Source organism: Pristiophorus japonicus, chromosome 11, assembly GCF_044704955.1.
Source record: "Pristiophorus japonicus isolate sPriJap1 chromosome 11, sPriJap1.hap1, whole genome shotgun sequence".
Classification (NCBI taxonomy): domain Eukaryota; kingdom Metazoa; phylum Chordata; class Chondrichthyes; family Pristiophoridae; genus Pristiophorus; species Pristiophorus japonicus.
In genome coordinates this window covers 134,738,867-134,766,842 of record NC_091987.1, presented here as the reverse complement: position 1 = coordinate 134,766,842, position 27,976 = coordinate 134,738,867, and the positions used below count along the sequence as shown (strand labels likewise).

Below are 27,976 nucleotides of genomic sequence, written 5' to 3'. Positions count from 1 at the left end.
AAGCCACTTTAATGTCGGCAAACATAGCAGCCAATTTACAAACAGCAAGAGCCCAGATGTACGATCAATCAGCTTTGGTTGAGGGGTGAATGTCGGCCAGGACATCAGGACAAATCCCCACTCTTCTTGGGTAAAACACAGGGATCTTTTATAGTCACTGGAACAGGCAGGTGAGGCCTCAGTTTAACCTCATCCAAAGGACGGCACCTCCAACAATGCAGCATTTCGAGTACCGCTCTCTAGTGTCAGCCCAGGTTGTGTGCTCAAGTCCTGCCATGGGGCTGAAACCCACAACATTCTGTGCAGTTCCAACTCTCCCTTCCACAGTGCTGGTATAGATAAGGTTGGATTCAAATTCTTGTTATTGGCATATTCCACAGCATCAGAGAGAGGAAGGAGTGTCTGGATCACACTCTCCAAAATGTGGTCACCCAAGAGACAGTACTAAACACTTCGGGACAGGGATAGCATAGAAAGAGAGATATGAGGCAGCATTGAGAAACAGGGCACAGAAGTGCAGAGAACCGATGAGTTACTGAAACTGTTCAGTAGATCCACTGGGGGTCACTTTTACTTTTGGCCACACAGCAGGAAAGTATGAACATTTTTATTTCAGGTTTGTTTGTGGGCCAGGATGAGCAGCAGTGCATTACAACAGTGATTACACTTCAAAAATACTTACTTGGCTGCAAAGCATTTGAGATGCCCTGCAGCCTTGAGAAGCACTTTATAAATGCAAGTATTTCTTTGTATCTTCTTCTGTATATATTAAAATTTGTGCAAAAAATGTGAACTAGTTTTATAAATATGATTTAAAAGTCTATTTACAGCAGCGTCTTTGTGTGAAAGAATGTTTGTTGAAGGCAGGGCAGGAAACATCAAGAATGCTGCCATGGTCCCATGGAATTCAGTGTCTGTATTGTAGTGAAAGGGGACCCTGTTGGACACCCATCGATTCCACAGCCCGGCCTCTGGAAAACAAATCTCCAGAGTCAGCCTCGGACACAGGCATCAACAATCGGAAGCGGTGCCTCGCATTACTGTCTGCCTTTTAAACAAGAGAAACAAATTACCTGTGTAAGATTGGGGCTTTACCTCTCGTCTCTGACAGAGATAAATCCGGTTTGGGTTCCAAAGTTGTTTCCATCGCGACTGTATGAAAAGAACATGTCTGGGTGGCAGACGGTACAAAGGGCCGAACATTCGCAGCGTGTGCAATCATCGCTGATCTTTTCCGATAGAATCCCTCCACGTTCCAGTAAAACCCTTCGGGAAAAAAGTTCAACGGTTTGTAGAATGGTCCCCCCTCACCTTCCATTTACAATAGAAGTACACATATATATATATATATATATATATAACATTTCACAACCTTTTTAACTGTCCTCACGACACTGGTTAAAATGCTCTTTTGCGTCTTATTTTATATAATTTAAGCATCAAAAACAGAAACAAATGCTTCCAAAAACATGTATTTCTCTACTTCACGGGTTCCCCTGACCAGGTAACAGATTGCAGTTTCTACACTGACCTTGTTGCTCGCCTGAGGTCAATAGAAGGGCGGGGAGTGTCCCGCTCTCTCACAGAGCCGCTGTCAATCTCCATGAACTCTCTGGCTGCCTCTTGGTGAAGTGTGAAGCAACATGGCCCCACACAAGGGCCCATCACCACCAGAATATCTTTCACATTGCAGCCAAATTCAGTCACCATCGCGTTCACTGTAGCCATGGCAACTCCTGCCAGTGTACCCTTCCATCCTGAGAGAGACAAAGCAAACGCTATTCCAGTTCAAACAAACAATGTTTCATTTGTTGCCGGGGGGGCAACGGGGCGACAGACGTGGATGGGAGGTGGGGGAGGGGATGATCGGAGGCTGGTGGGGTGGGAGAGGAAATCAGAGGCTGGGGGTGGTGAACGGAAGGGGAGGAGACAAGAGGATCGGAGGCCGGGGGGTGTAGGGGAACGGGAAGGGAAGATCGGAGATCGGATTCAGGGGTAGGGGTGGAATGGCAGCACTGCATTCTATAAATGCAGGATCAGGAGAATGACTTCTGCTCCTCCCAGCTCCACATTCAGGTGAGTACATTTGAGAAAACATCCATGTTGGCAGCAGGCTGTCCCAAGGTCAGGTTTTACTGAGTGCAGACTGGTGTCAGATGCCTCATGGCAAAACAGCCTTGGAGTGAGGGCCTCAAACAGGCCCAAGGCCTTTTATTTGCACATGTAAACGGACCAGCTCGTGTTTCAAGCAGGGGCACTACATGACAATTATTTATCCTTTCCTAATATGGCGGGTGGCACACTTCCTGCTCAGCATATTAGAGTTTTAGTAGGGCCTTAGTAAGACCCTGTTAGTACCCGAAGAATTTCTGAGCCCATATCTTTCAGGCACATTCCAAAGAGTATTTTTGACCTGAGGTGTAACTTGCCCTTTTCTCCTCCTCTCCTGAAGGCAGTAACTCAATGCTGCAGTATGGATCCACAGGCTCTTGCCTTGCCCAAATGACCAGTCCTCCTGTGGAGAATGTTGGTAGTGAAGCAGTGTTTTAGAAATTCACTGGGCAGTATTTAGCCATCCTAGGAGATATATTTTGTGTCTCTTGAAATCACATGTCTGTACAGACACCATCTATGAAAACATTCGAGCTAATTTTGTCCTTTCCCCTTCATTTTCCGCCCCAGAGGGGTGGCAATGACGGCGGTGAGGCCTTCTGATGAATTTTGATGACTGAGGTGCGAACTGTTCTTGTCCGCAAACTTTACCACCCCACCGCCATTAAAAATCATCACAGCCGAAAATCCAGCCCTTATCTAAATCTTTGGCAGCTGTAATTGTTGCACTGTTCACAGAATCGGGCCAGACTTTCCCCTTCACTTCCCACGGCTTTCTCGGCGGCACAGCTCTTTTTTGGCCCGGCGAAAGTTTCCACTTTAATTTATAAAGAGTACCTGCCGACATTTTGAAAATACTGCCCACTGCATCTGCATGCACCGCCGAGGAAACCACCACGATCCAAGTTTTGCCTCAACAGGGACCCATACACACCGCCGAGAAAATCGTCCACAAAAAGCTGCTGGAAACAGGGCGGTAGGTGAGTACTCCGCAAAGAAAGGTAAGTTAGAGGTTTTTTATAATTATTTTAAAAATTCTACAATGACGATTACGTTAAAAAGGGTCTCGAGAATGTTTTATACCTTTTATATTTAATTAAAAAAATATTTTTTGAGTTTTCCACTCTCCCTGGGCCCAACCACATCCTTGGTCTAAATTTTAAGTACTTACTGTCCATTCCGGTAAGAGCTGCCATTTTACCTAGTTTCACCTTTAACCACTGAGAAACCGTCGAAAATCCTGGTGTCAGATCCATTTTCTCGCCAGGCGGTATATGTTACCTTTTTATAGAAATTTTCGCCTGCGTTACTTGCAGAATCTTAGCGGTCTTTCTGGGCGGCAATTGGGCAGTGCGGGGCTTTAGGAAAAGTCTAGCCCAATAGAAATTTACAGCACGGAAGGAGACCATTTCGGCCCATCGTGTCCGCACCGGCCGACCTAAAGCTATCCAGCCTAATCCCACTTTCCAGCTCTTTGTCTGAAACCCTGCAGGTTACTGCACTTTAAGTGTACATCCAAGTATTTTTTAAATGTGGTGAAGGTTTCTGCCTCTAACATCCTTTCAGGCAGTGAGTTACAGACCCCCACCACCCTCTGGGTGAAGAAATTTCTCCTCATATCTCCTCTAAATCTCCCCCCAATTACTAAATCTATGCCCCCCTGGTTGTTGACCCCTCTGCCAAGGGAAGCATGTCCTTCCTATCCACTCTATCCAGGCCCCTCATAATTTTATACTTCTCAATCAGGTCTCCACTTAGCCTCCTCTGTTCCAAAGAAAACAGACCCAGCATCTCCAATCTTGCCTCATAGCCAAAATTCTCCAGTCCAGGCAACATTCTTGTAAATCTCCTCTGCATCCTTTCCAATGCAATCACATCTTTCCTGTAATGTGGTGACCAGAACTGTACACTTATTCCAGCTGCGGCCTAACCAGTGTTTTATACAGTTCAAGCATAACCTCCTTGCTCTTGTATTCCATGCCTTGACTAATAAAGGCAAGTATTCTATATGCCTTCTTAACCACCTTATCTACCTGGCCTGCTATTTTTAGGGATCTGTGGACCTGCACTCCAAGGTCCCTTTGTTCCTCTACACTTTTCAGTGCCGTACCATTTAATGCATATTCCCTTGCCTTGTTAGACCTCCCCAAATGCATTACCTCACACTTATCCGGATTGAATTCCATTTGCCATTGTTCCGCCCACCTGACCAGTACATTGATATCTTCCTGCAGTCAGCAGCTTTCTTCTTCATTATCAACCACACGGCCTATTTTAGTGTAATCTGCAAACTTCTTAATCATACGCCAAACATTCAAATCCAAGATATTGATTCATACCACAAAAAGCAAGGGACACAGCAGTGAGCCCTGCGGAACCCCACTGGATACAGCCTTCAGTTACAAAAACACCCATCAACCATTACCCTTTGCTTCCAAGGATTCAACTTGCCACTTTGTCCTGGATCCCATGTGCTTTTACTTTCGTAAAGTCTGCCATGTGGGAACTTATCAAAAGATCTGCTAAAATCCATATACCCAACATCATACGCACTGCTCTCTTGCCTCCTCGAAAAATTCAATCAAGTTAGTCAGACACAACCTTCTCTTAACAAATCCATGCTGACCGTCCTTGATTAATCCATGTCTTTCCAAATGAAGATTTATCTTGTCCCTCAGGATCTTTTCCAATAATTTTCCCACCACTGAGGTTAGACTGACTGGCCTGTAATTACTCAGTTTATCCTTTTCTCCCTTTTTAAACAAAGGTACAACATTAGCAGTCCTCCAGTCCTCTGGCACCACACCTGTAGCCAGAGAGGACTGGAAAATGATGGTCAGTGCCTCTGCTATTTCCTCCTTTGCTTCTCTTAACAGCTCGGGATACATTTCATCCAGGCCTGGGGATTGATCCACTTTCAAAGCTTCTAAGCCCCTTAATATTTCCTCTCTCACTATCTTTATCTCATCTAATATTTCACACTCCTGCTCCCTGATTGCAAAGTCTGCATCACCCCTCTCTTGTGAAAACAGATGCCGTTCCTCAAACTAGCTTTTGAAAATGAATTCTAACCAGAGAAAATCCTCATCTTTCGGTCTCTGGGAATTTTATCTTCCAGTAACAATTGAAGGGATCTGTATTGGGGCCTCAGCATTTCACTATATCTGGGAATGACTTAGGTGAAGGAAGAGAGAGCTGTATGTCTATGTTTGCTGACGACACTAAGTTAGGGGGCAAATAATATGGATGGGAGCAAAGGGACATCGATAGATTAAGTGAGTGGGCAAAACTGTGGCAGATGGAGTTCAGTGTGGGGTAGTGAGAGGTCATTCACTTTGGATCTAAGAAAGATAGATCAGAGTATTTTCTAAATGATGAGAAACTGTGGAGGAACAGAGAGAAATGGGTGTCAATATACAGAAATCACTGAAAGTTAATGGACAGGGACAAAAAAAAATAATTAAAAAGGCCAATGAAATGCTGGCCTTTATCTCACGGAGCCTGGAATACAAGGGGTGGAAATGATATTACATTTGTACAGAGCTCTGGTTAGACCCCAGTTAGAGCTCTGTGTTCGGTTCTGGGCCCCGCCCCTCAGGGAGGATATATTGGCCTTGGAGGGGGTGCAGAGCAGATTCGCCAGAATGGTACCGGTGCTGAAAGGGTTACATTATGAGGACAGGTTGCATAGACTAGGCTTGTATTCCCTTGAGTATAGAAGATGAAGGGGTGATGTAATTGAGGTGTTTAAGATGATAGGATAGAGAGAGAAACTATTTCCTCTGGTGGGGAAGTCCAGAACAAGGGGGCAGAACCTTAAAATGAGAGCTAGGCTGTTCAGGGGTGATGTCAGGAAGCACTTCTTCACACAAAGAACAGTGGAAATCCCTTTGGATCTAAGAAAGCCAGACCAGAGTATTTTCTAAATGGCGAGAAGCAGGTAACGATGGAGGAGTTGGGAGATTTAGAGCCCTCAAAAAGCTGTTGAGGCTGTGGGTAAATTGACAATTTCAAAACGGAGATTGATAGATTTTTGTTAGTTAAGGCCATTAAAGGTTGGGGAACCAAGGTAGGTAAATGGAGTTAAGATACACATCAGCCACGATCTAATTAATAGGCTCGAGGGGCTGAATGGCCTCCTCCTGTTCCTATGTTCCTAAAATGCTATACACAACAGCAGCACGAGCGCAAGACTTTTATTTCCACATTTGTACTGAAAAGAAACCCAAGTGGAAAGCCTTGTGTGTGCCCCGTGGGCTGGGACTGGAAAGAACTATAGCCACAGTAACATCTGGCAGAGACTGCTTTAAAATGAACACAGGGCTTGGGGGCACGCAGTATGTGTGCAGACTATAGAGACTGTATGTCCCGTATCCAGTGGTGGTCACACATGTGCTCCACGAGGACCTTTGCCCAGTGTCAGTACAGGATAACTGCTTCAATCAACTATCAGGTGAACATGCTTCAATGGGCAGCCCTTTAAAAGAGAATTATTGTTGGAAACTACGCTGAAAGTTAGTTTGGACAACTATGAATCACAAGGCACAAAGACAGCCGGAGGTACCTCCGCTTACAGCTGAAGAATGAATGGGACAATTGTTCACTAACATGGCAGGATGGGGGAATACCAACAGTAGCCAACATTTGAACCCAGCGGCACTCAGTGTTCCCCCGAAGGTGCGCGGGTGGCTGCATGAGCGCATGTAGATCAGGAGGTCTTGCACAGGCCGCTCGCCAGCTGTTGTCGCTGGAAACCATTCTGTGCACGCAGCGGCCACCCAGCAAATTTAAAGGGATCACTCAGAGAACAAAATGAGAGGAAACACTGCTGGCCCTTATCCTCAGGGAGACACTGGGCTCGTCATTAAATGGAGTGATAAAAGGGAGGTGTTCCCACTCCTGACAGGGAAGTGTACCATACAGGGACCAGCATTGGAACCAACACAGGTAGGACAAGGGAAAGACAGGAAGTGAACATTACCTGCATGAGCCACTCCACATGCTTGTTGGAGCGGATCAGCAAACAGTAAAGGAATGCAGTCTGCTCCTGGCGCTGCTATGGTGACACCTTTCCAATTCGTCACAATTCCATCATAGTAGTCGGGCTCAGACTTCCCTGTGGCCCAGATGGTGTTCCCATGGTTTACCTGTTACCAAGTGACCACAAGTAAAGGTAACAGCACCACAACAAACTGCTCACCGGGCATTTGCAACATCAAACCAACCACAACAGTTTGGTGCGGTAACAGAAGTTTCCAACTGAATCACAAAGCGTGTAGTTAAACAGTGAATGTTGAAGTGGGGTTTTCAGAGTTACATAAGAACATAAGAACCTAAGAATTAGGAACAGGAGTAGCCATCTAGCCCCTCGAGCCTGCTCCGCCATTCAACAAGATCATGGCTGATCTGGCCGTGGACTCAGCTCCACTTACCCGCTCGCTCCCCGTAACCCTTAATTCCCTTATTGGTTAAAAATCTATCTATCTGTGACTTGAATACATTCAATGAGCTAGCCTCAACTGCTTCCTTGGGCAGAGAATTCCACAGATTCACAACCCTCTGGGAGAAGAAATTCCTTCTCAACTCGGTTTTAAATTGGCTCCCCCGTATTTTGAGGTTGTGCCCCCTAGTTCTAGTCTCCCCTACCAGTGGAAACAACCTCTCTGCCTCTATCTTGTCAATCCCTTTCATTGTTTTAAATGTTTCTATAAGATCACCCCTCATCCTTCTGAACTCCAACGAGTAAAGACCCAGTCTACTCAATCTATCATCATAAGGTAACCCCCTCATCTCCAGAATCAGCCTCGTGAATCGTCTCTGTACCCCCTCCAAAGCTAGTATATCCTTCCTTAAGTAAGGTGACCAAAACTGCAGGCAGTACTCCAGGTGCAGCCTCACCAATACCCTATACAGTTGCAGAAGGACCTCTCTGCTTTTGTACTCATTCCCTCTCGCAATGAAGGCCAACATTCCATTCGCCTTCCTGATTACCTGCTGCACCTGCAAACTAACTTTTTGGGATTCATGCACAAAGACCCCCAGGTCCCTCTGCACCGCAGCATGTTGTAATTTCTCCCCATTCAAATAATATTCCCTTTTTACTGTTTTTTTTTCCCAAGGTGGATGACCTCACACTTTCCGACATTGTATTCCATCTGCCAAACCTTAGCCCATTCGCTTAACCTATCTAAATCTCTTTGCAGCCTTTCTGTGTCCTATACACAACCCGCTTTCCCACTAATCTTTGTGTCATCTGCAAATTTTGTTACACTACACTCTGTCCCCTTTTCCAGGTCATCTATGTATATTGTAAACAGTTGTGGTCCCAGCACCGATCCCTGTGGCACACCACTAACCACCGATTTCCAACCCGAAAAGGACCCATTTATCTCGACTCTCTGCTTTCTGTTCGCCAGCCAATTCTCTATCCATGCTAATACATTTCCTCTGACTCCACGTACCCTTATCTTCTGCAGTAACCTTTTGTGTGGCACCTTATCGAATGCCTTTTGAAAATCTAAATACACCACATCCATCGGTACACCTCTATCCACCATGCTCATTATATCCTCAAAGAATTCCAGTAAATTAGTTAAACATGATTTCCCCTTCATGAATCCATGCTGCGTCTGCTTGATTGCACTATTCCTATCTAGATGTCCCGCTATTTCTTCCTTAATGATAGTTTCAAGCATTTTCCCCACTACAGATGTTAAACTAACTGGCCTATAGTTACCTGCCTTTTGTGTGGCACCTTATCGAATGCCTTTTGAAAATCTAAATACACCACATCCATCGGTACAAAACCCTCCAACAATGGGCTAAACAGCTGATGTAATTTAATATCAAATAGAGCCTAAGAATTTAGCGGGGCAGAGGTCAGTGTCCGATCTGCACAGGTCCAGCATAGCTAAATTGGTCGAGGCCTTTACTTTAGGCAGGCCTGGCCCTGAGAGCTGGCCCCATTTTAGCCCCAGATTGTTAAATTAGTTTGGACCAGTCAGAGCGTGCGAATTACAAGCTCTAGCTGGTATTCCCAGGCCTTGAGCAGCCCAATCAGCGGTGCCTAAAGTAGAGCGCTCAAAAAAAAGGCCCCAAAACTTACAGAAATGTGGTAGTTTGGAGTCAGAGGAAGCAGAGATGGTCCTCCTGGGTTTAAGTAACTGCAGGCTGCTCCCTCACCTCCCCCCTCATCGGGGTGAAATTGGTACGGTCCTGACAGGCAAGTTGCATTGAGGCACTTGATTAGCACGCACAGCTCACCTGAATTAGTGTGATGAGGCCAGAGGACTAATTCAGTTTGGTCCTCGGGCCATTCCGTCCCCAGCACCGCCGCAATGCGCCACCCGAATCGTTCCAAGTTTGGGATATTCGCGAACTTAGGTCCCCTGTGTTTTAGGCATCGCATATTCCTGAAATCGCCAAAACAGAGGGGCGTGATCTATTTAGATTTCAGGGAGCTATGGGGGCATGTACGGGTGGGGCACGAGTAATGCTTGGATGTTCATCATCATTGGCAGTCCCTCGGAGTCGAGGATGACTTGCTTCCACACTAGAAATAAGTTCTCAGGTGACTGAAGAGTCCAATGTGGGACCTCCAGTCTCTGTCACAGGTGGGGCAGACAGTGGTTGAAGGAACAGGTGGGTGGGGTGCCTGGATTGCTGCGCGCTCATTCCGCTATCTACGCTTGGCTTCAGCTTGCTCCCGGCGAAGAGACTCGAGGTGTTCAGTGCCTTCCCGGATGCTTTTCCTCCACTTTGGGTGGTCTTGGGCCAGAGATTCCCAGGTGTCGGTGGTGATGTTACATTTTTTCAAGGAGGCTTTGAGGGTGTCCTTGAAGCATTTCCTCTGCCCACCTGGGGCTCGCTTGCCATGTCGGAGCTCCGAGGAGAGCGCTTGCTTTGGGAGTCTCGCGTCAGACATGCGGGCGGTGTGGCCCATCCAGTGGAGCTGATCGAGCGTGGTCAATGCTTTGGTGCTGGGGATATTGGCCTGAGCAAGGACACTGACGTTGGTGCGTCTATCCTGCCAATGGATTTGCAAGATCTTGCGGAGGCAGTGTTGGTGGTACTTCTCCAGTGTTTTGAGGTGTCTACTGTACATAGTCCATGTCTCTGAGTCATATAGGAGGGCGGGTATCAGTGCTGTTCTGTAGACCATGAGCTTGATGCCGGGTTTGAGGTCCTGATCTTCAAACACTCTCTTCCTCAGGCTAACGAAGGCTGCACTGGCACACTGAAGGCGGTGTTTGACCTTGTTGTCAATGTCTGCCCTTGTTGATAGTAGGCTCCCGAGGTATGGAAAATGGTCCACGTTGTCCAAGGCCTCATTTTGATAACCAGGGGGCAGTGCTGTGTGGCGAGGGCAGGTTGGTAGAGGATCTTTGTCTTATGGATATTTAGTGTAAGACCCATGGTCTCGTATGCCTCGGTGAAGGTGTTGATGGTGTTCAGCCTCCGAGTGTTTGCAGACACAGGCGTCATCTGTGTACTGTAGTTCGATGACGGAGGATGGGACGACCTTGGATCTGCCCTGGAGGCGACGGAGGTTGAACAAATTCCCATTAATCCTGTCATTTAGCTCCACTCCAGCGGGGAGCTTGCCGAGGGTGAGCATGGAGCATGGCTTGGATGTTAACTCCTTGTTGGGGCACTTAGTGTCATGTGGTACCCCAACCATGTGACTACTGTGCACTGTGAGCATTGACAGAAAGCACCAGACTATTTACTGCAGGGGGAGGAGGGTAATCACAGCCGCATTATTGTTCATCTTCATCCAAATCTCTGCTTCCCCCTAATCCTAATTCGTACCAAGCCTCCTCACCCATCACCCCTGTGCTCGCTGACTTACTTTGGCTCCTGGTCCAGCAATACCTCATTTTTAAAATTCTCATCCTTGTTTTCAAATCTCTCCCTGGCCTCGCCCCTCCCTAGCTCGCTAACCTCCTCCAGCCTGACAACCCTCTGAGATCTCTGTACTCCTATAATTCTGTCCTCTTCCACATCACCAATTTTCATCGCCTCATTGGTGGATGTGCCTTCAACCATCTAAAAAAAAAGTTGCATTTCTATAGCGTCATTGACGATGTCTCAAACACTTTACAGCCAATGAAATACTTTTGGAGTATAGTCACTGTTGTAAAGTAGGCAGCACAGAAGCCAATTTACGCACAAGCAAGCTCCCACAAACAGCAATGTGATAATGACTACATCATCCGTTTTTTTGTTATGTTGATTGAGGGATAAATATTGACCAGGACAGCGGGGTTAACTCCCCTGCTCCTTGTCAAAATAGTGTCATGGGATCTTTTACGTCATCCCGAGAGAACAGACAGTGCCTCGGTTTAATGTCTCATCTGAAATACAGCACCTCCGACAGTGTAGCACTCCCTCAGTACTGCACTGGAGTGTCAGCCTGGATTTTTGTGCTCATGTCCCTGGAGTGGGACTTGAGCCCACAACCTTCCAACTCAGAAGTGAGAGTGCTGCCCACTGAGCCACAGCTGAACAGGCTAGATAGGCTCTAACCTCCCTAAACCTCTCTCTCCTCATTATGGCACACATTAAAACCTGCTTCTTTGACCAAGCTTTTGGTCACCTGTCTTAATATCTCATTAAGTGGCTCAGTGTCAAATTTGTTCTGATAACACACCTGTGAAGCACCTTGCGACATTTTACTATGTTAAAGGCACTATAGAAATGCAAGTTGTTGTTGTTGATCCAACATCCAGATGTCCACCTCCAGCAGGAGTGTCTGGGTAACCACCCGGAGTGGGGACACTGGGACATTGAAGTCACTGGGAATGGAAGCTGGTGGGGGTGTATATCGGGCAGATCATCTGCTACCGCCAACTATCCACCCCCACTGTTCTTTAAACATTGCCCCTCCCACAAATATCACCAGAGCACACTGCTCAATACCTTTTACAGCAGTCATTCTCAAATGCAAATATGAAAGTTTTACCTTTGCGAGGTGGAAGTTCTTTGGGTTAAATCCTGCACTTTTGCCCAGGCGTCGCACATTCTCATTAACCACGGCCTTTGGGTCCCTGCGCTTAGTGCTACTGAAGAGATTTAAGGAACTCAGGCCTGGTAAGTAGGATATGCCGCCAGTTCTGGTAGTAAAGCCATGAAGAAATGAATCTGTTTAATTAAAACAAGCTTTAGAAACAAGATAACACATGCCTGAATTTAGCTATGACCTTTTATTTGTACTAAAGATACTGGGGGTGAAATTGGACACTATTGTGTTCCTAACACAGATGAGGCTGCACACAGGGAGGTTAAAGTAACAGTGACCTCAGTCTTTAATAAGACACTCCAGAGTGAGGAACAGGCCTTCGGGGCCAGCTTATATACAGTGCTCCCAAGGGGTGCTGGGATCCCTTGGGACTTCAGGGGATGAGCTCCCTGGTGGCGGAACATGGGAGTGCATGCTTTACAGATACACAACAGACACGCATTTGCCGCTCGTTATACGAAACAACGATACTCAGTGCTACTGAAGTCACTGGAACGGACTATCAGGTGGGCGTATAACAGGCCATCAATATCTCACTCCCTCTATCTTTAGTCCATCACTGATGTGTTACCTTGTCTCTCGTTCCTATACCCAAACAGTAGCTGCTGGTTTCAGCAGGAGAGCTCAAATATTACCCTGCAAGCTACTTTCAAAGTGCTGTAAGCAGGTGAACTTGAGAAATTAATCTGCTTGCTTTCAAACTTTGCAACGTTGGGACTTCCTGCAAATATCAATAGTTCCCCATACTCCCAGGGACCCCCTGTAAATATAAACAACAATTTGTATTTATATAGCACCTTTAATGTAGTGAGACATCCCAAGGTGCTTCACAGGAGCGATTACCAAACAAAATTTGACACTGAGCCACATAAAGAGATATAAGAACAGGTGACAGAAAGCTTGGCCAAATAGGTAGGTTTTAAGGAGCGTCTTGAAGGAAGAGTGAGAGGTAGAGAGGTTTAGGGAGGGAAATTCAGAGCTTAGGGTCTAGGCAGCTAAAGGCAGGGCCACCATTGATGGGGCGACAGAAATCAGGATGTGCAAGAGGCCAGAATTGGAGGAACGCAGAGATCTCAGAGGTTTGTGGGGCTGGAGGAGGTTCGAGAAATAGGGAGGGGCGAAGCCCTGGAGGGATTTGAACACAAGTATGAGAATGTTAAATTCAAGGCATTGCTGCACTGCTGGCAAGCACGGGAATGATGGGAGAACAGGACTTACTGTTTCAAGGGAAGGCTGACCGGCAATAAGGTAATGTGTCGGGAGGGGGTTTCAGGAGGAAAAGCCCGGAGCAGCCCTACTCCTCCTGACCCCACAAGGAAATCTGTCCCATGAGTTAACGTGGTTCAGTGGTCTTGCCTCTGAGTCAGAAGGTTGTGGATTCATGTTCCACTCCAGAGACATCAGCACAAAATCAAGCTGACACTCCAGTGCAGTACTGAGGGGGTGCTGCACTGTCAGTAGATCCTGTCCTTCAGATGAGACGTTAAACCGAGGCTCCATCTGCCCTTTCAGGTGGATGTAAAAGGTCCCATGGTACTATTTTGAAGAAGAGCAGGGGAGCTATCGCCAGTGTCTTGGGCTATTATCTGGTCATTATCATATTGCGGTTTGTGGGAGCTTGCTGTGCACAAATTGGCTGCGACGCTTCCTACATTTCAAAAAGTACTTAATTGGCTGTAAAGCACTTTGGGACGTCCTTAGGTTGTGAAAGGGTAGGGAATTGGTTTGGAGGTCGTACACAGAGAGTAGAGATAATGGGCAGGTCTTCCAATGGGCAGGATGTGACTAGTTTTGTCCAATGTTCCCTTTAAGTTATGCGGCCGTGCAGCTCCAGGATCCCGCGCAGCTTCAGGGGTCCCTCCGGGGGTCCCGTGTGGCTCCGGGGGTCCCGCACAGCTCCGGAGGTCCCCCACAGCTCCGGGGGTCCCGCACAGCTCCGGAGGTCCCCCACAGCTACGGGGGTCCCGCCACAGCTCCAGGGGTCCCGCACAGCTCCGGGGGGCCCGCACAGCTCCGGAGGTCCCCCACAGCTACGGGGATCCCGCCACAGCTCCAGGGGTCCCACACGGCTCCGGGGGTCCCGCCACAGCTCCAGGGGTCCCACACAGATCCGGGGGTCCCGCACGGCTCCGGGGGTCCCGCGCGGCTCCGGAAGTCGCGCACAGCTTCGGGGGTCCCGCCACAGCTCCGGGGGTCCCGCACAGCTACGGGGGTCCCCCACAGCTACGGGGGTCCCCCACAGCTACGGGAGTCCCGCCACAGCTCCAGGGGTCCCACACAGATCCGGGGGTCCCGCACAGCTACGGGGGTCCCCCACAGCTACGGGGGTCCCCCACAGCTACGGGGGTCCCGCCACAGCTCCAGGGGTCCCGCCACAGCTCCGGGGGTCTCACACAGCTCCGGGGGTCCCGCCACAGCTCCGGGGGTCCCGCACAGCTCCGGGGGTCCCGTGCACAGCTCCGGGGGTCCCGCACAGCTCCGGGGGTCCCCCACAGCTACGGGGGTCCCCCACAGCTACGGGGGTCCCGCCACAGCTCCAGGGGTCCCGCCACAGCTCCGGGGGTCTCACACAGCTCCGGGGGTCCCGCCACAGCTCCGGGGGTCCCGCACAGCTCCGGGGGTCCCGTGCACAGCTCCGGGGGTCCTGCACAGCTCCGGGTCCAGAACAGCTGGTGAGTCGGCTTCTAAATTGGGAAAAACGCGCATGTGTGGACTTTTAAATGGGCCGCACAGTCTGTTAAAGGGGCCGGGCAGCTCATTAAAGGGGCCGGGCAGCTCATTAAAGGGGCCGCCCAGCCCGTTAAAGGGGTCACATAAATGACTTGGATGAAAGGACGGAGAGCCATAGATCCAAGTTTGCTGACAACACCAAGTTAAGTGACACAGTAAATAGTGTAGATGGGTGCAGAAAGTTGCAGAGGGACATTGATTGATTAAATGAGTGGGCAAACCTGTGGCAGATGGAGTTCAGTGTGAGGAAGTGTGAGGTCATCCACATTGGATCCAAGAAAGATAGAGCAGAGTATTCTCTAAATGGCAAGAAGCTGGGAACTGAGCTAGCAAAGAGATTATGGGGTGTGTTGTAGGCATTAGACACCTGCTGAATATATCAAAACACTAGGTATTAGGCACCTGCTGAATGAACAACGAAGAGGGACCCATGACCGGTCCCCAAATACTAAACAAGCCTATCTTGTAAAGGGGAAGGAGGATTTGACCTTTGTCAATTTGATCTAAGCAACCGGGACTCCTGAAACCGTGTGACTGGCCAGCACGTTGAGGCAGGGAGTACCGGGCCGTGCACAAAAACTAACAAGTGTAGGGCAGTTAAAGGGGGACTAGGACTAGTCCCTTTACCGAAATGAGGGAATTGTTGTCGGCATTAGGCACCTGCTGAATATATCAAAACACTAGGCATTAGGCACCTGCTGAATATATCTAAACTCATATAAGTTTAAAGTGGCCACACATAAAATGGCTGCCCAGGCATGATGGGAAATCAGTTAGTCAAGCTGTGAACTATTGACTGAGGCTGACCGAGCAATAACCCTGTGAGGCCCACTGCCAGGGATGTCTTGGATACAAGATAACTATAACAAACCATTATAACTCCACACAGCAGAGCCCCGAGAAATAGAGATAAGGGGGGCCTACATCACATAACGAGGGCATGAATCAGCCCGAGCTGACAAGAACCGAATATGTAACTCTAATAAGGAGGCTTCCAAAGACAGCATCCAAGGACAGTAAGATAAGGGAGGCCCAGGCCATGTTACAAGACACATGAGTCATTCCTAGCAACACACCCCTTAGCAACACATCTCTTGGCAACACATGAGCCACTTTACATTTAGAGACTAACTCTATCTATTGGTCTAATGTAACTGTCGTAAACTGTTGTATGTAACTGTAGTAAACTGTTGTAAAACATATAAAGATCCATGAAACCCTTTGTTCTGCGGAGTGAAGTGCCTGGATCCAGTCCTGAGGCTTCCTCCCCGCTGGCGTTAATAAAGGCCGCATTGGCGTTGGAACCGACTCTGAGTGTTGAGTGATTCTTCTGAGAAAACATTCACGCTAACAGGATGCAAATACAGAAATCATTAAAAGCTAGTGCACATTACAAAAAATATTAGAAAGGCAATGGCATGTTGGTCTATATCTCACGGGGTCTGGAATACAAAGTGGTCACAGTTGTATAAAACTCGGGTTAGACCCAGTTAGAGCACTGCTATCAGTTCTGGGTACAATACCTCAGGCAGGATAAACTGGCCTTGGAGAGAGTGCAGCCAGTTTCACCAGAATGATACCGGGATTAAGAGGGTTAAATTATGAGGACAGGTTGCATAGACTCGGCTTGTATTCCCTCAAGTACAGAGGATTAAAGGGGAACTAATTGAGATGTTTAAGAGGATTGAAGGATTTGACAAGGTCGATAGTGAGAAATTATTTCCTCTGGTGGGGGAGTCTAGCACAAGGGACATAACCTTAAAATTAGAGCTAGGCCGTTAGGGGTGAAATCAGGAAGCACTTCTTCACAAAAAGGGTCGTGGAAATCTGGAACTCCCTCCCCCAAACAGCTGTTGAGGCTGGGGACCATTGAAAATTTCTAAAGTAAGACTGATAGATTTTGTTAGGCAAGGGTATTAAGGGTTATGGAACCAAGGCGGGTAAATGGAGTTAAGATGCAGATCAGCCATGATCTAACTGAATGGTGGAGCAGGCTGGATGGGCTGAATGGCCGACTCCTGTCCCTGTGTTTCTATATAAATGCAAGTTCTTTCTTTGATTTCACCTGGGGGTGGGAAAGCCCAACAACTTCTCTCTCAGGCTACAGTTAAAGCTTCAGTCGGGGCCTGATGACATCATCGGACAAGCTGCACATTTACAGAAGGACCCCGCCAGTTTCAGGCGACTGTCTTTGCTGCCTGCTCAGAGAGTAAGTTAAAATTGAAGGCGGTGGGATCCAGGCAGGGCATCGACGGGTCAACCCTCCAGCCTATTGTAACTACTCAGTATGGCTGAACTCGCCCCTACACCTCCACGGATCCCTCCACCCCCTCCCCCACCCATTCTAACCTCCAAAGGGCAATGCGAGTTATACAAAGGAAAACAGCAGCCTCATTGCATTCCTTTTTAAAACTGGTCAATCTCCCCTGGCGATGCACACCAGGAGTCAGGACCAAGGGCACTTTTCCAGGGAGGGGTAAAGGTAACGAGGCGAGGTCAGTGGATGGGAGAGAGCATGGGGAAATAGGCGAGAGGAGGGGAGGTGGAAGGGGCAAGAGGATCTTTGTTTAGCAGGGGTGGTGTGGAAAGTATTTTTATCTAAGCTGATACCATACGGTATTTTGTGTGCCTTTTGATTAAAATGGAGTCCTGGCCCTTCCAGAACTTTCTGCATTTTAGCAGTCAGCTTGCATAAACAGCTAAACCTGCTGTTAGATGGCTGATGGCCATCAGACAGCTAGGAGACAAGTCATGCTGAGACAAGTAACCCCCCATGGTGCTCTCCTATTGTCTACACTACAGGAGTTCCATGTCACCCCACCCTTATCTTCTAGCCATTATCTCTTTCCTTTACCTCATCCATTTGATGCAAACAGATAAACTGACCAGGAAATTGAAACAATCCTGACACAATACAAGACAGGTGATAGCCCATTACCTATGACTCATGGAGTAATGGCCGTTTGGCTTTCTGATAACCCTGACAAAAGGAAATATCTGGACACCATGTCAGGACCAGGATATAGTAATTAACTCTTTATCTGTATTCACTGACTGTGAGACAGAGCAATACACAGGGAGAGGCCAGAACTTTGGTTTTACTGTATAAATATCTTGTTAAACTGAACCATTTCGGAGGTGTTCATTTAGCCCTTGACTGAGTGAAACCTACCCCTTGCGAGCAAGTAAATTAAAAAGGAAACTTCTACCGGAGCTGTAAGTGTCGGAGTCATTCTTTTCGGAGGTCGAGATTTCGACAGTGGGGACTTGTCAGCATGCTATTTTGCCCTCAGAAGTGGCAGACAATTTCTGTCTCAGTGGGATTGTGCTGGTTTGGTGGGCCGGTTGTCAGGGGAATATTTCACCATTGATGGGGTGAGTGGGGTTGCTCGGGGACAGTGACCACTCTTGGAAAATGATTCCATCCAGATGGTCGATGGTTCTGCACTAAAAGTGGAAGAACAGGAGGCTGAAACATAACGTTAATGATGCCCCACTATATCTAATGTGTCACATTATGTTTACAGTAAAGTAGCATTAGAATGTGGAGACCACTCCTGGCTCAGGATATATAATAGCAACAGAAATAATCAGTCAGCAAATACAGAATTCACAGGAATCAAACCTTTGTGCTAAGGACCCCTGGACTCAGTTTGAAAAGCTATGAATGATCCGTATCTATATTAAGTGGGATCGTCAGAAAGCCTGGATAAAGACACAGGGGCCGAAATTTAGGGTCTGTATAAGGCCTGTTTCCGCTGTTTTGCGGTGGCCATACGGCGGAATCGAGTGGCCGCCATGTTGAAGTCCATTGGTTTCCCCGACCAAAATTCAGCTCGGGGACTTTTCGGCCTGTCCCCACTTCCGCCCCGCTGCCTCCGTCCGCCACAAGCACGTCATCAAAACGCGCACCGCCACTCTTCTGCACCTCCAGAATACTCCGACTCAGATTCAAGTTAGAAAATCATTGCCCGGCCGTGCGATGCCCCCAACAGTTTTCTCTGTCGGTGCACCTTCTGCTGACTGTGTGCGGCCCGGCAGCGTGGCGGCCCTTCAAGGGGAGGGCACACTGCCGCAGCCGCCATGATTTTAGTTTTGCCGGCCGACTTCCCGATCATCTGGCAAAATATTGCCCACGGGTTCGGCTGGGCTGCCAACAGGCAGCCTGGCACCCCCTCTTGGGTGCTAGGCCACTGGCCTGGCCTAAATCTTCCCTGGTGGCCCAGTGGCTGAAGCTACAAAATGCCCGATTCTCTCCCTTATAACGGAGGGGAGAGAGCGTGGTGACACACATGCACAGTGACATCACCACTGCTCCACCGCTGAGTGACTATAATCGTTTGATCATTGGTGGCTGTGCATTCTGTTGCCTAGACTCTAAGCTCTGGAATTCCCTCCCTAACCTCTCCACTTCGCTACCTTCTTTCCTACTTCAAGATGCTCCTTAAAACATACCTCTTTAACCAAGCTTTTGGTCACCTGCCCTAATTTCTCCTTATGTGTCAATTTTTTTGTCTCGTGATACTCCTGTGAAGCATCTTGGGACGTTGCACTATGTTAAAGGCGCTATATAAATACAAGTTGTTGTTGTTCTGCATTCTTCCCATTTCCCTGTGGTCTGCTTGTCTTCAAGCACCTATCTAACCTACATTCAGAAAGTTTAGGCGGGATACGGAAGGAGTAAATGATATTAAGAGAAAAATAAAGGAACCTTAAAAGTCACATACATGAGGATTTCCTTTTGCTCTGGGGTTAGGGAAAAAGGAAGTTTTTTCCCCCAAATCTGCCAGATCACTGAGAAAGTACCAGCACGAGGGGAGTTGACCTGGTATACCTGGACTCAGCTCAGGATGAATCTTGGAAATGGATACGCAATTGTCTGAAGGGTAGAAAAGAAACTGTTACTTGTTAAGAGTAATGAAGTCAGGGTGGGAAGTTCGGAGTGGGATGCCCCAGCACTTTATGTTGGGACCACTGCTGCTTCTAATCTACAAAGACTTGGATTCAGAAACTCAATGCAAATTGGTCATTTTGCAAATACCAAGCCAGCAGCGCCAGCGGAATTGAAGAAATGACAGAATGTGTTGGAGGAAATATCTGTGAGCAGAATATTACCAGATGGACTTTAATGTTGGTAAGTATTGCACAGAGGAAGAAAACATGGGTGACACATTCATTGCATGAATGGTGTTGAAACAGTTAAGGAAGAAGCTGAATGAGACTTTGAAATCTCAACAGACCTGACAGTACAAAGACAATAGAACATTGAACTACCAAACCAGAGCAATAGCATATAATTCACAGGAAGTTGTGACCAAACTATTCGGTGTTCCGGTCACACATCACTTTGAGGGCTGTGTTCAATTCCTGGAAGCTATTAAGAAAATATTTTTTATAAAATGAGTTGGGGGTGTGAGGGATGGGGGGGGGGGGGTGGGGGGGAAGAACGGGGAATACCGTAGGATCTTTCTGGATGTATAAAGCGATGAAGGTGGGCTTACCTCATCTGTAATGGTCTTGTGGTCAGTGATTTGGATACATGCTTTAGTCAAATGAAATATTCAGTAACGGTTTTAATTTCCCCAGTAAAAGTGTTTCAAAAGACAGAACTAGACACATTTAGGACATGACAATTCAAAAAAGTGACTCAGCTGTCAGCCCAAGAATAGTGGATTCCTACACTTCATACCACAGGTTGTACAGGAGAATTCACAAGTACAAACTTTACTTCCTGTTGTCACACTTCAATGTCAGCTTTTTCCATTATAAACTGCATGTTCCACCTTTACCACAGTAACTGTCTGGGTAAACTTGTTGTAATGACACTCTCCCGCCAGTGGTGGTGCTGTAGCACCTCCCAGCCATCAGTTTGCATTGAGAGAAACTCCTCTGCTTCAACCAACTCTACTTCTCTGCTCCCCAAACTGCCAGGAAGTATTGTTATAACTATAAATATAAAATAAATAAACTATAAATAATAAAAAATAAGGTGAGAATGTATGACTTTAAAATGGGAACCAAGTTACATCTGCACACCTTGGTCCAAGTATCATCCACCCAATAATCTCACTTCAGGTGAACATTGCGGGGCCGAAATTGCCCTCCACCCCATTGGAGGCAGATAAGGCGAATTATCTGGTGAATTACCGTCCGAACCGACGGGATGGGGAATAGAGGGAAATTGGCCTCTTTTCAAAAATCATCAGGGCGGTATTTGGGTTGGCAGAGGGGCGGAAGCAAGTCGGGAGCGGGGCGGAAGGTGGGCAGTGTCACCAGTGCCACGCTGAACACGTCAACGTGGCACTGATGACATTCACATAAAGGGGAGGGACGCTGCATGGCCTACTTGGCACCCACTGGGCCACCAGGGAGGGCTTCAGCCAGGTCAGTGGCCCGACACCCAAGGGGGATGCCTGTTGGCAGCCGGTCAAACCCGTGGCTGCCATTGTCGGGCCGACTACAGAGTCAGCCTCCCCTTTAAGAGCAGACGCGGGGCCCAGTCACTGGCAGCTTCCTGCCGCACGAAGCTGTCAGGGGTACATACAAGTGGTCGATCAATTATTTGAGAACAATGTCGCTCTGGGGCGGGGACCAGGTGGTACGCGCTCTAACGACATCATTATCGCCGTTCACACAGGAGCGGATACCTTCTCCGCCTCAAAAAATCATCAGGGCAATGTCCCGATTGTCGGAGAGTCTGTCCCGACTGGGTTAGGGTTAGGATCGGTGAGAGTTCATCGGGTGGGAAGTTAAAATGGCATCGCTCCATTTCCGCCAATCTCAGATTTGAATGTCGCTGGTTTGGTGGTGGATGAGGCCTCAGGGGTTCATGAAAAATGATGTCAATGGGAACCGGACTGCATTTTAACCGGAGCCTTAGCGGGAAAGCTGCTGTGACCTTTCCGCCATGTAAAGCCAGGGTACAAAAAGAGCCTTCAATATCCATTAGAAACTTTCCTTTGTGGAGCAAAGAGGAGCAGGAGTGGACAGGGAGTTAAATTTAGGCCAATGAGTGAGTATTACACTCGCTCTGCCACCTACGCAAAGCCCGCTGGGGGTTAAACTCTCCCCCCATCACCCCACCATGTGCAATACCATGGGCCACCTGCTTGTGTCCTACCGTCATACTATAAATCAGTCTAATTTCTTATTTGATAAATATCTCAGAATGTGAAGCTATCTTTTACATCAATACGGTTTGTCAGTGAAATCTTAAATGCTCGACTGCAAAGATGGTAGTTTATTGGTTTGAAGAACACAATCAAATTTGTTGCCACACACCTTTTCACATATTAAAAAATATTCTTCCCTTCCTGTAATCTGTCCGCTCGAGCTCCCTTGTATGACCTGGAGAAAAGGGTGGTGACCTACTTCTCAATATGTTCCAAATTCATTTTACAACTGAATGTACACAAGATTGCCCCAGAGCCAGTGCCCCTCAATTTTACCCTTTATTAATGTGATAACCCAAAAGAATACTACAACATAGTGCTTCTCGTGTATGGACATGATAGATAATATGGCTGACATTTTCTTAGCCAAGTTTTTGATATTTATAAAAGCATACCTGGGATCAGCAGAGACTTGAGAACGACAATCTGTCCCATAACTCCTTTGAGTTGTGCCAAGAATGCCCAGATGTCCTTCCAGATATCCTCTGTTTGTTGGCTAGTGAGAACATGCTCTTTAATGGAAGGTACTGGCATCTGCAGTTTTATTTCTCCTTCACTTCCGACCATAAGTGTCTCAAATGTGAATTTATAGATTGCAGTAAAAAGCTGCTGTATATAGAGCTCAAGTGTGGCCTTCCTCTCCGGGAACACAATGACCTTAATGATGCTCAGGCTCCGCTTATCAATCTTCTGCTTGATAGTGTACAAGATGGCAGCCAAACTTGATTGCACCAAAACCTCAAGCTTTTCTTTAGGCACAGCGATGTGCTCTGACAATTGATACAAACAGCTCTGGACATCATTATTTGCACTGTCTGGATTTCTCTGGCTGTACATCAGGAACACATACGGACATTCGATAAGATTATACATGCTCATTACGTCCACGGCACCACCAAGCCACTTCTGAATGTAGTCATACTGAACATCTGAGAAGTCAACCAGGATCACGTCCACCATACTAGCCAAACACTTGGTCTGCTATGAATCACTTCTTCTTAAAGAGTCAGGAACTTCGGGGGCTAAAGAAATGCAGCTAATTTGAGGAAAGAGTAGAGAATCCAAAATGACATGTGTTACTTCAAAATAAAATTGGCATGAAACACAACAATGCATTTTCAGAAGTGCTGTAAAACCTTTAAAAGTTCACTTACAACTTATTTTGTCTCTGTATAATGACATTAAATTCCCTTTAGATTAATCTTAACACATTGTGAAATGTAAATGTATATTATATAAATTAGCACTGGGCAGTACTACACATGTATAAGCAACAGTATTTGGAAAATAGTCAGTGTTACAATAAAACAGTGTTACTATAACAATATTATTAGTGACATGAAAGGGCTACAAGCAACAAAGACAGCCTTGCATTTATGTAGCAATGTGACAGGTCTCTCAGAAACATCTTAATGTGCTTCACATGCAAATTACTATTTTTGTTGGGTGGGGAGGGAAGGGTGCAGTGACTGGTCTGTGGGCAAACATATGCACAGAAGCTCCCACAAATGGGAACAAGACAAATGACTGGTTAACCTGCTTTTTGGTGTTATTTCAGACAGGAACATTAGCGAGGACACCTGATGAATTTCCTGTTGTTATTTAATCTTTTTAACGTCAGCCTGAATCACTGGACCAGGCAGACAGAGCCAGGGTTAGCATCCCATTTGAAGGGCTGCATTTACACTAATGCCGCTCTTCCTCAGTACTGCACTTTGTGCCAGCCCAGATTTTCTCGATCTGCACAGCAGTGTGACATCCCTCACAACACGTCACACAGGAGACCAGCTATGTAATGGCAAGGCTTCTGAAGTACAAGTACAGAAAGTGCGGTGTTTTCTATTTCAGAGCATAAGAACATAAGAACATAAGAAATAGGAACAGGAGTATGCCATTTGGCCCCTCGAGCCTGCTCGTCATTTAATATGATGGCTGATCGTCTACCTCAACAGTTGGGTAAGTACCACCCACACGGCCTCAGCAAGATCCTGTAAATCCATTGGCAGGATAGGCGCACCAACGTCAGTGCCCTCGCTCAGGCCAACATCCCTGGCATCGAAGCATTGACCACGCTCGATCAACTCCGATGGGCGGGTCACATCGTCTGCATGCCCGATACTAGACTCCGAATACAAGCGCTCTATTCAGAGCTCTGACACGGCAAGCGAGTGCCAAGTGGGAAGTGGAAATGCTTCAATGACACCCTCAAAGCCTCCTTGAAAAAGTGCAACATCCCCACCGACACCTGGAAATCCCTGGCCCAAGACCACTCAAAGTGGAGGAGAAGCATCCGGGAAGACGCTGAACATCTCGAATCTCTTCGCTGGGAGCATGTGGAAGTCAAGCACAAACAGCGGAAGGAGTGCACGACAACCCAAGCACCCCACCCACCCGTCCCTTTAACCACTGTCTGCCCCACCTGTGACAGAGACTGTAGGTCCCACATTGGACTCTTCAGTCACCTGAGAACTCATATTAGTGTGGAAGCAAGTCATCGTTGACTCCGAGGAACTGCCTGAGAAGAGAAGATATCAATACCAGTTTCCTGTTCTATCCCCATATAGCAGGCTCGAGTGGCTAGATGGCCTACTCCTGTTCCTAATTCTTATGTTTATCTCCCTTGATTTCCTTACTATCCAAAAATAGCCATCATTCCATAATCGCAAAATATGAATATTTATCTGCTTATCATCATTTCAAATGATCAAATGTTTAAACAGGAATGAATTAAAATTCACTTGGTAAGCACCAGTGAGGAAACAGATTTAGCAATCAGCTTACTCAGTTTTTTTTAAAAAAGACATCCAATTTTCAAACTGGCAAGTAGCAGAGAACAACTAATCAAATAACTCCTAAAATTGACACTTTGCTTTGATGCACCATCTTGAGTTTGTCTTCCGGCAGTAATTCACATGTATTTATAACAGGGAAAAAAAACATTAAAAAGTTAACTATGAACAAAATGCCTACTTTTGCTCAGGGAGAGGTAAACTTCCTGCTGAGCAGAGTGCAATATGTGCTGTTCTGCATTGCCACATGAAAGACAGCCGAGTGGAACATTCTTAGACTTCATAGAGAGTCTCCTAATTACCTGCACCAATTACACACAAGGCTATAGGTACAGGCCCCAAAATGGTTGCCAGTGCCGAGCAAAGCAGCAATGTGTACAAAGACCAAGGCTGTCGAGGGATGTGTGCCACTTCCTGAATGGCATGCAAGAGGGAAGTGTTCTCATCTAACGCTAGCCTCCCCGTGACAGCAGCATTCAACTTCTATGCCACTGATAACATTCAAGCCCCAACAGGGAAGATCACAGGGGTGAACCATTATTTGGTCTAATGAGCCATTAGGCAGAGACTTGTGTGGCATTTGCTTATGCTCACCGGTACATCATCTTTGGCACAATGCAGCACCTGCAATGTCAATGGCAATGGGTCTTCTACTGACTTGCTTGGTTTGCTATGGGTCAAAGTGACAGAACTCAATTTGCTATTCATGCATCGCCCAGCAATGGTGTACATAAATGAAAAGGATTTTCACTAACTTATTGTGCAGATGGTCTGTGACCACAATCCTTGGATCGTGCGAGTTAATGCATGCTTCCTCCGGAATTCCTGCAATTCATATATCCTGTGCCAACTTAGCATTACCAAACATGTGTCAGCTGTGGCTCAGTGGGTAGCACATGCACCTCTGAGTCAGAAGGTTGTGGATTCAAGTCCTACTCCAGGAACTTGAGCATAAAAATCTAGGCTGACACTCCAGTACAATACTGCATTGTCGGAGATGCCGTCTTTCAGATGAGATGTTGAACAGAGACCCTGTCTGCTCTCTCAGGTAGATGTAAAAGATCCCAAGGAACTATTTCGAAGAAGAGCAGGGGAGTTATCCCTGGTGTCCTAGCCAATATTTATCTCTCGATCAATGTAACAAAAAACAGATTATCTGATTGCTATTTGTGGAGTTTGCTGCTGCGTTTCTCACATTAGAACAGTGACTACGCTTCAAATGTATTTCATTTTGCTTTGGGACGTCCGGTGGTCGTGAAAGATGCTATATAGATGCAAGTCAACAACAACAACTTGAATTTATATAGCCAAGGGCGTGAAGCCTTTTGTGGGGAAGCTGGGTAAAACAGACGCGATACCCACACTCACACCTCCTGTGGATCCATGCAGCAGGCCAGAGGGTTGTTGTGATGAAGTCCATAGCTGGGCCAAAGTGGGGATTGAATGAGGCTTCACGGCACAGCACTTCGAGTCCATTAAATGCCACGGCAGGATTTTTAAATATTACAATAATACAAATATATGGTCTGCTCCTGTATTGGCTTAACCAAATAAAACTCGGAACCGAATATTTATTTATTCCTTAAAACATCTAAGAAGATCACTTGAATTTAAAGTGACCAAGCACAGGCCAGAATCCGGTACTGATCAGGAGTAATGACATACTGAGTTCTGAACAGGCTGAGGAGAGACCAAGAGAAATAATTTAAAAAAATGCACAACACTTTTGTGTTCTGCCTGATTTTCACTTACTAATGCACGGCAGCTTTGTTTTGGGTTGCTGTCACTGACGTTTTGCTTCAGTACTCACCACATCTGTACAGTTCACACTGCAAACTGTGCTGGCAGTAAATGTGGTTGTGCCCGTGCTCTGCTGACAGTGCGAGTCCTCCCTCCGACACTCAGTTTCTGCCTCTGGCTATAACTCTGTCTCCAGCCCTCGCCGAGGCTCCCACACTGACTTGCTCTGTCTTCCAGCGCAATCGCGACAAGCGGAAGCCCCGCTTCTAACCAACATCAAGTTGCCGAGGGAGGAAGAAGTCAAAAACTAGATGATTGGCAGTAAAGTTCTCCAATGACTTCACCTACTTTGCGTGACACCCGCCCACATCCGCATTGTTGGGTTAGTGTTCACATACTGTCAGTGTGCAGGTCTGTGCTAGTACTGGCTGTTATACCTGTGTGTGGAAATACAATGCTAAGCCCACATATCCAACTGAGAGAGAAACATTCAATGCTGGAAACACGCTGATGTTCTTCGGTTGTGCAAATTTGAAAAACGTTTTCTTCCTCTTTAGAATAATATGATTGTTATGTATGCATGCCCACAATGTTATGATGTACTGTAACACTGAATGTACCTTCACCCTGTACACACCTTATCTGTACACCAGAGGGTGCTGCTGCTGGAGACCTAAGGGTCACCTGCACACTGCAGGTAACCCAATATAAAAGGGAGTTCACCTATTGGTGTCCTCACTCTTGGAGCTGCAATAAAGGTCTTCACAGTTTAAGTACCATACCCCTGCCTCGTGGAGTCATTAACAGAGTGCCTACATACACAGCAATGATTGACTGATGTGTGGGCCTCACTCGCCCCCACCAAACTCTCCGTGTTAGTCCCAACATGCTCCTTCTTACAGTATGACCACTTTGTGGGTATATTTAAAGGTAGTAACTATTTGTACTACACTTTTTTGACAGACATGCGTGTACAAATAAGCGCATCCATATTTAGCCTGTAGCTGTAGGCTCAGCATAAAGCAGCTACAAGGCTGCAGTTATAATGTAAATACAACCGGACTCAGGGACCAGCCTGCCCCTGTAAGCAGAGCAGAGAAACTCCCTGAAGCAGGCAGTCTGACTGCGCTTCCCTTCATAGAAACATAGAAACATAGAAAATAGGTGCAGGAGCAGGCCATTCAGCCCTTCTAGCCTGCACCGCCATTCAATGAGTTCATGGCTGAACATGAAACTTCAGTACCCCCTTCCTGCTTTCTCGCCATAACCCTTGATCCCCCGAGTAGTAAGGACTTCATCTAACTCCCTTTTGAATATATTTAGTGAATTGGCCTCAACTACTTTCTGTGGCAGAGAATTCCACAGGTTCACCACTCTCTGGGTGAAGAAGTTTCTCCTCATCTCGGTCCTAA

General features: G+C 47.0%; 1 protein-coding gene across 1 annotated transcript; it reads right to left on the bottom strand.

Annotated features, from left to right (window-relative positions):
• Positions 1–21: 21 nt before the first annotated feature.
• Positions 22–26,800, bottom strand: lacc1 (laccase (multicopper oxidoreductase) domain containing 1). Its single transcript, XM_070893062.1, has 7 exons — positions 26,635–26,800; positions 22,431–23,071; positions 12,077–12,255; positions 7,094–7,259; positions 1,532–1,757; positions 1,074–1,266; positions 22–971 (listed from the first exon to the last, which is right to left on the bottom strand). The coding sequence occupies exons 2-6, from the start codon at positions 22,993–22,995 to the stop codon at positions 1,092–1,094; spliced, it is 1,311 nt and encodes a 436-aa protein (XP_070749163.1). The 5' UTR covers positions 22,996–23,071; positions 26,635–26,800; the 3' UTR covers positions 22–971; positions 1,074–1,091.
• Positions 26,801–27,976: the final 1,176 nt, after the last annotated feature.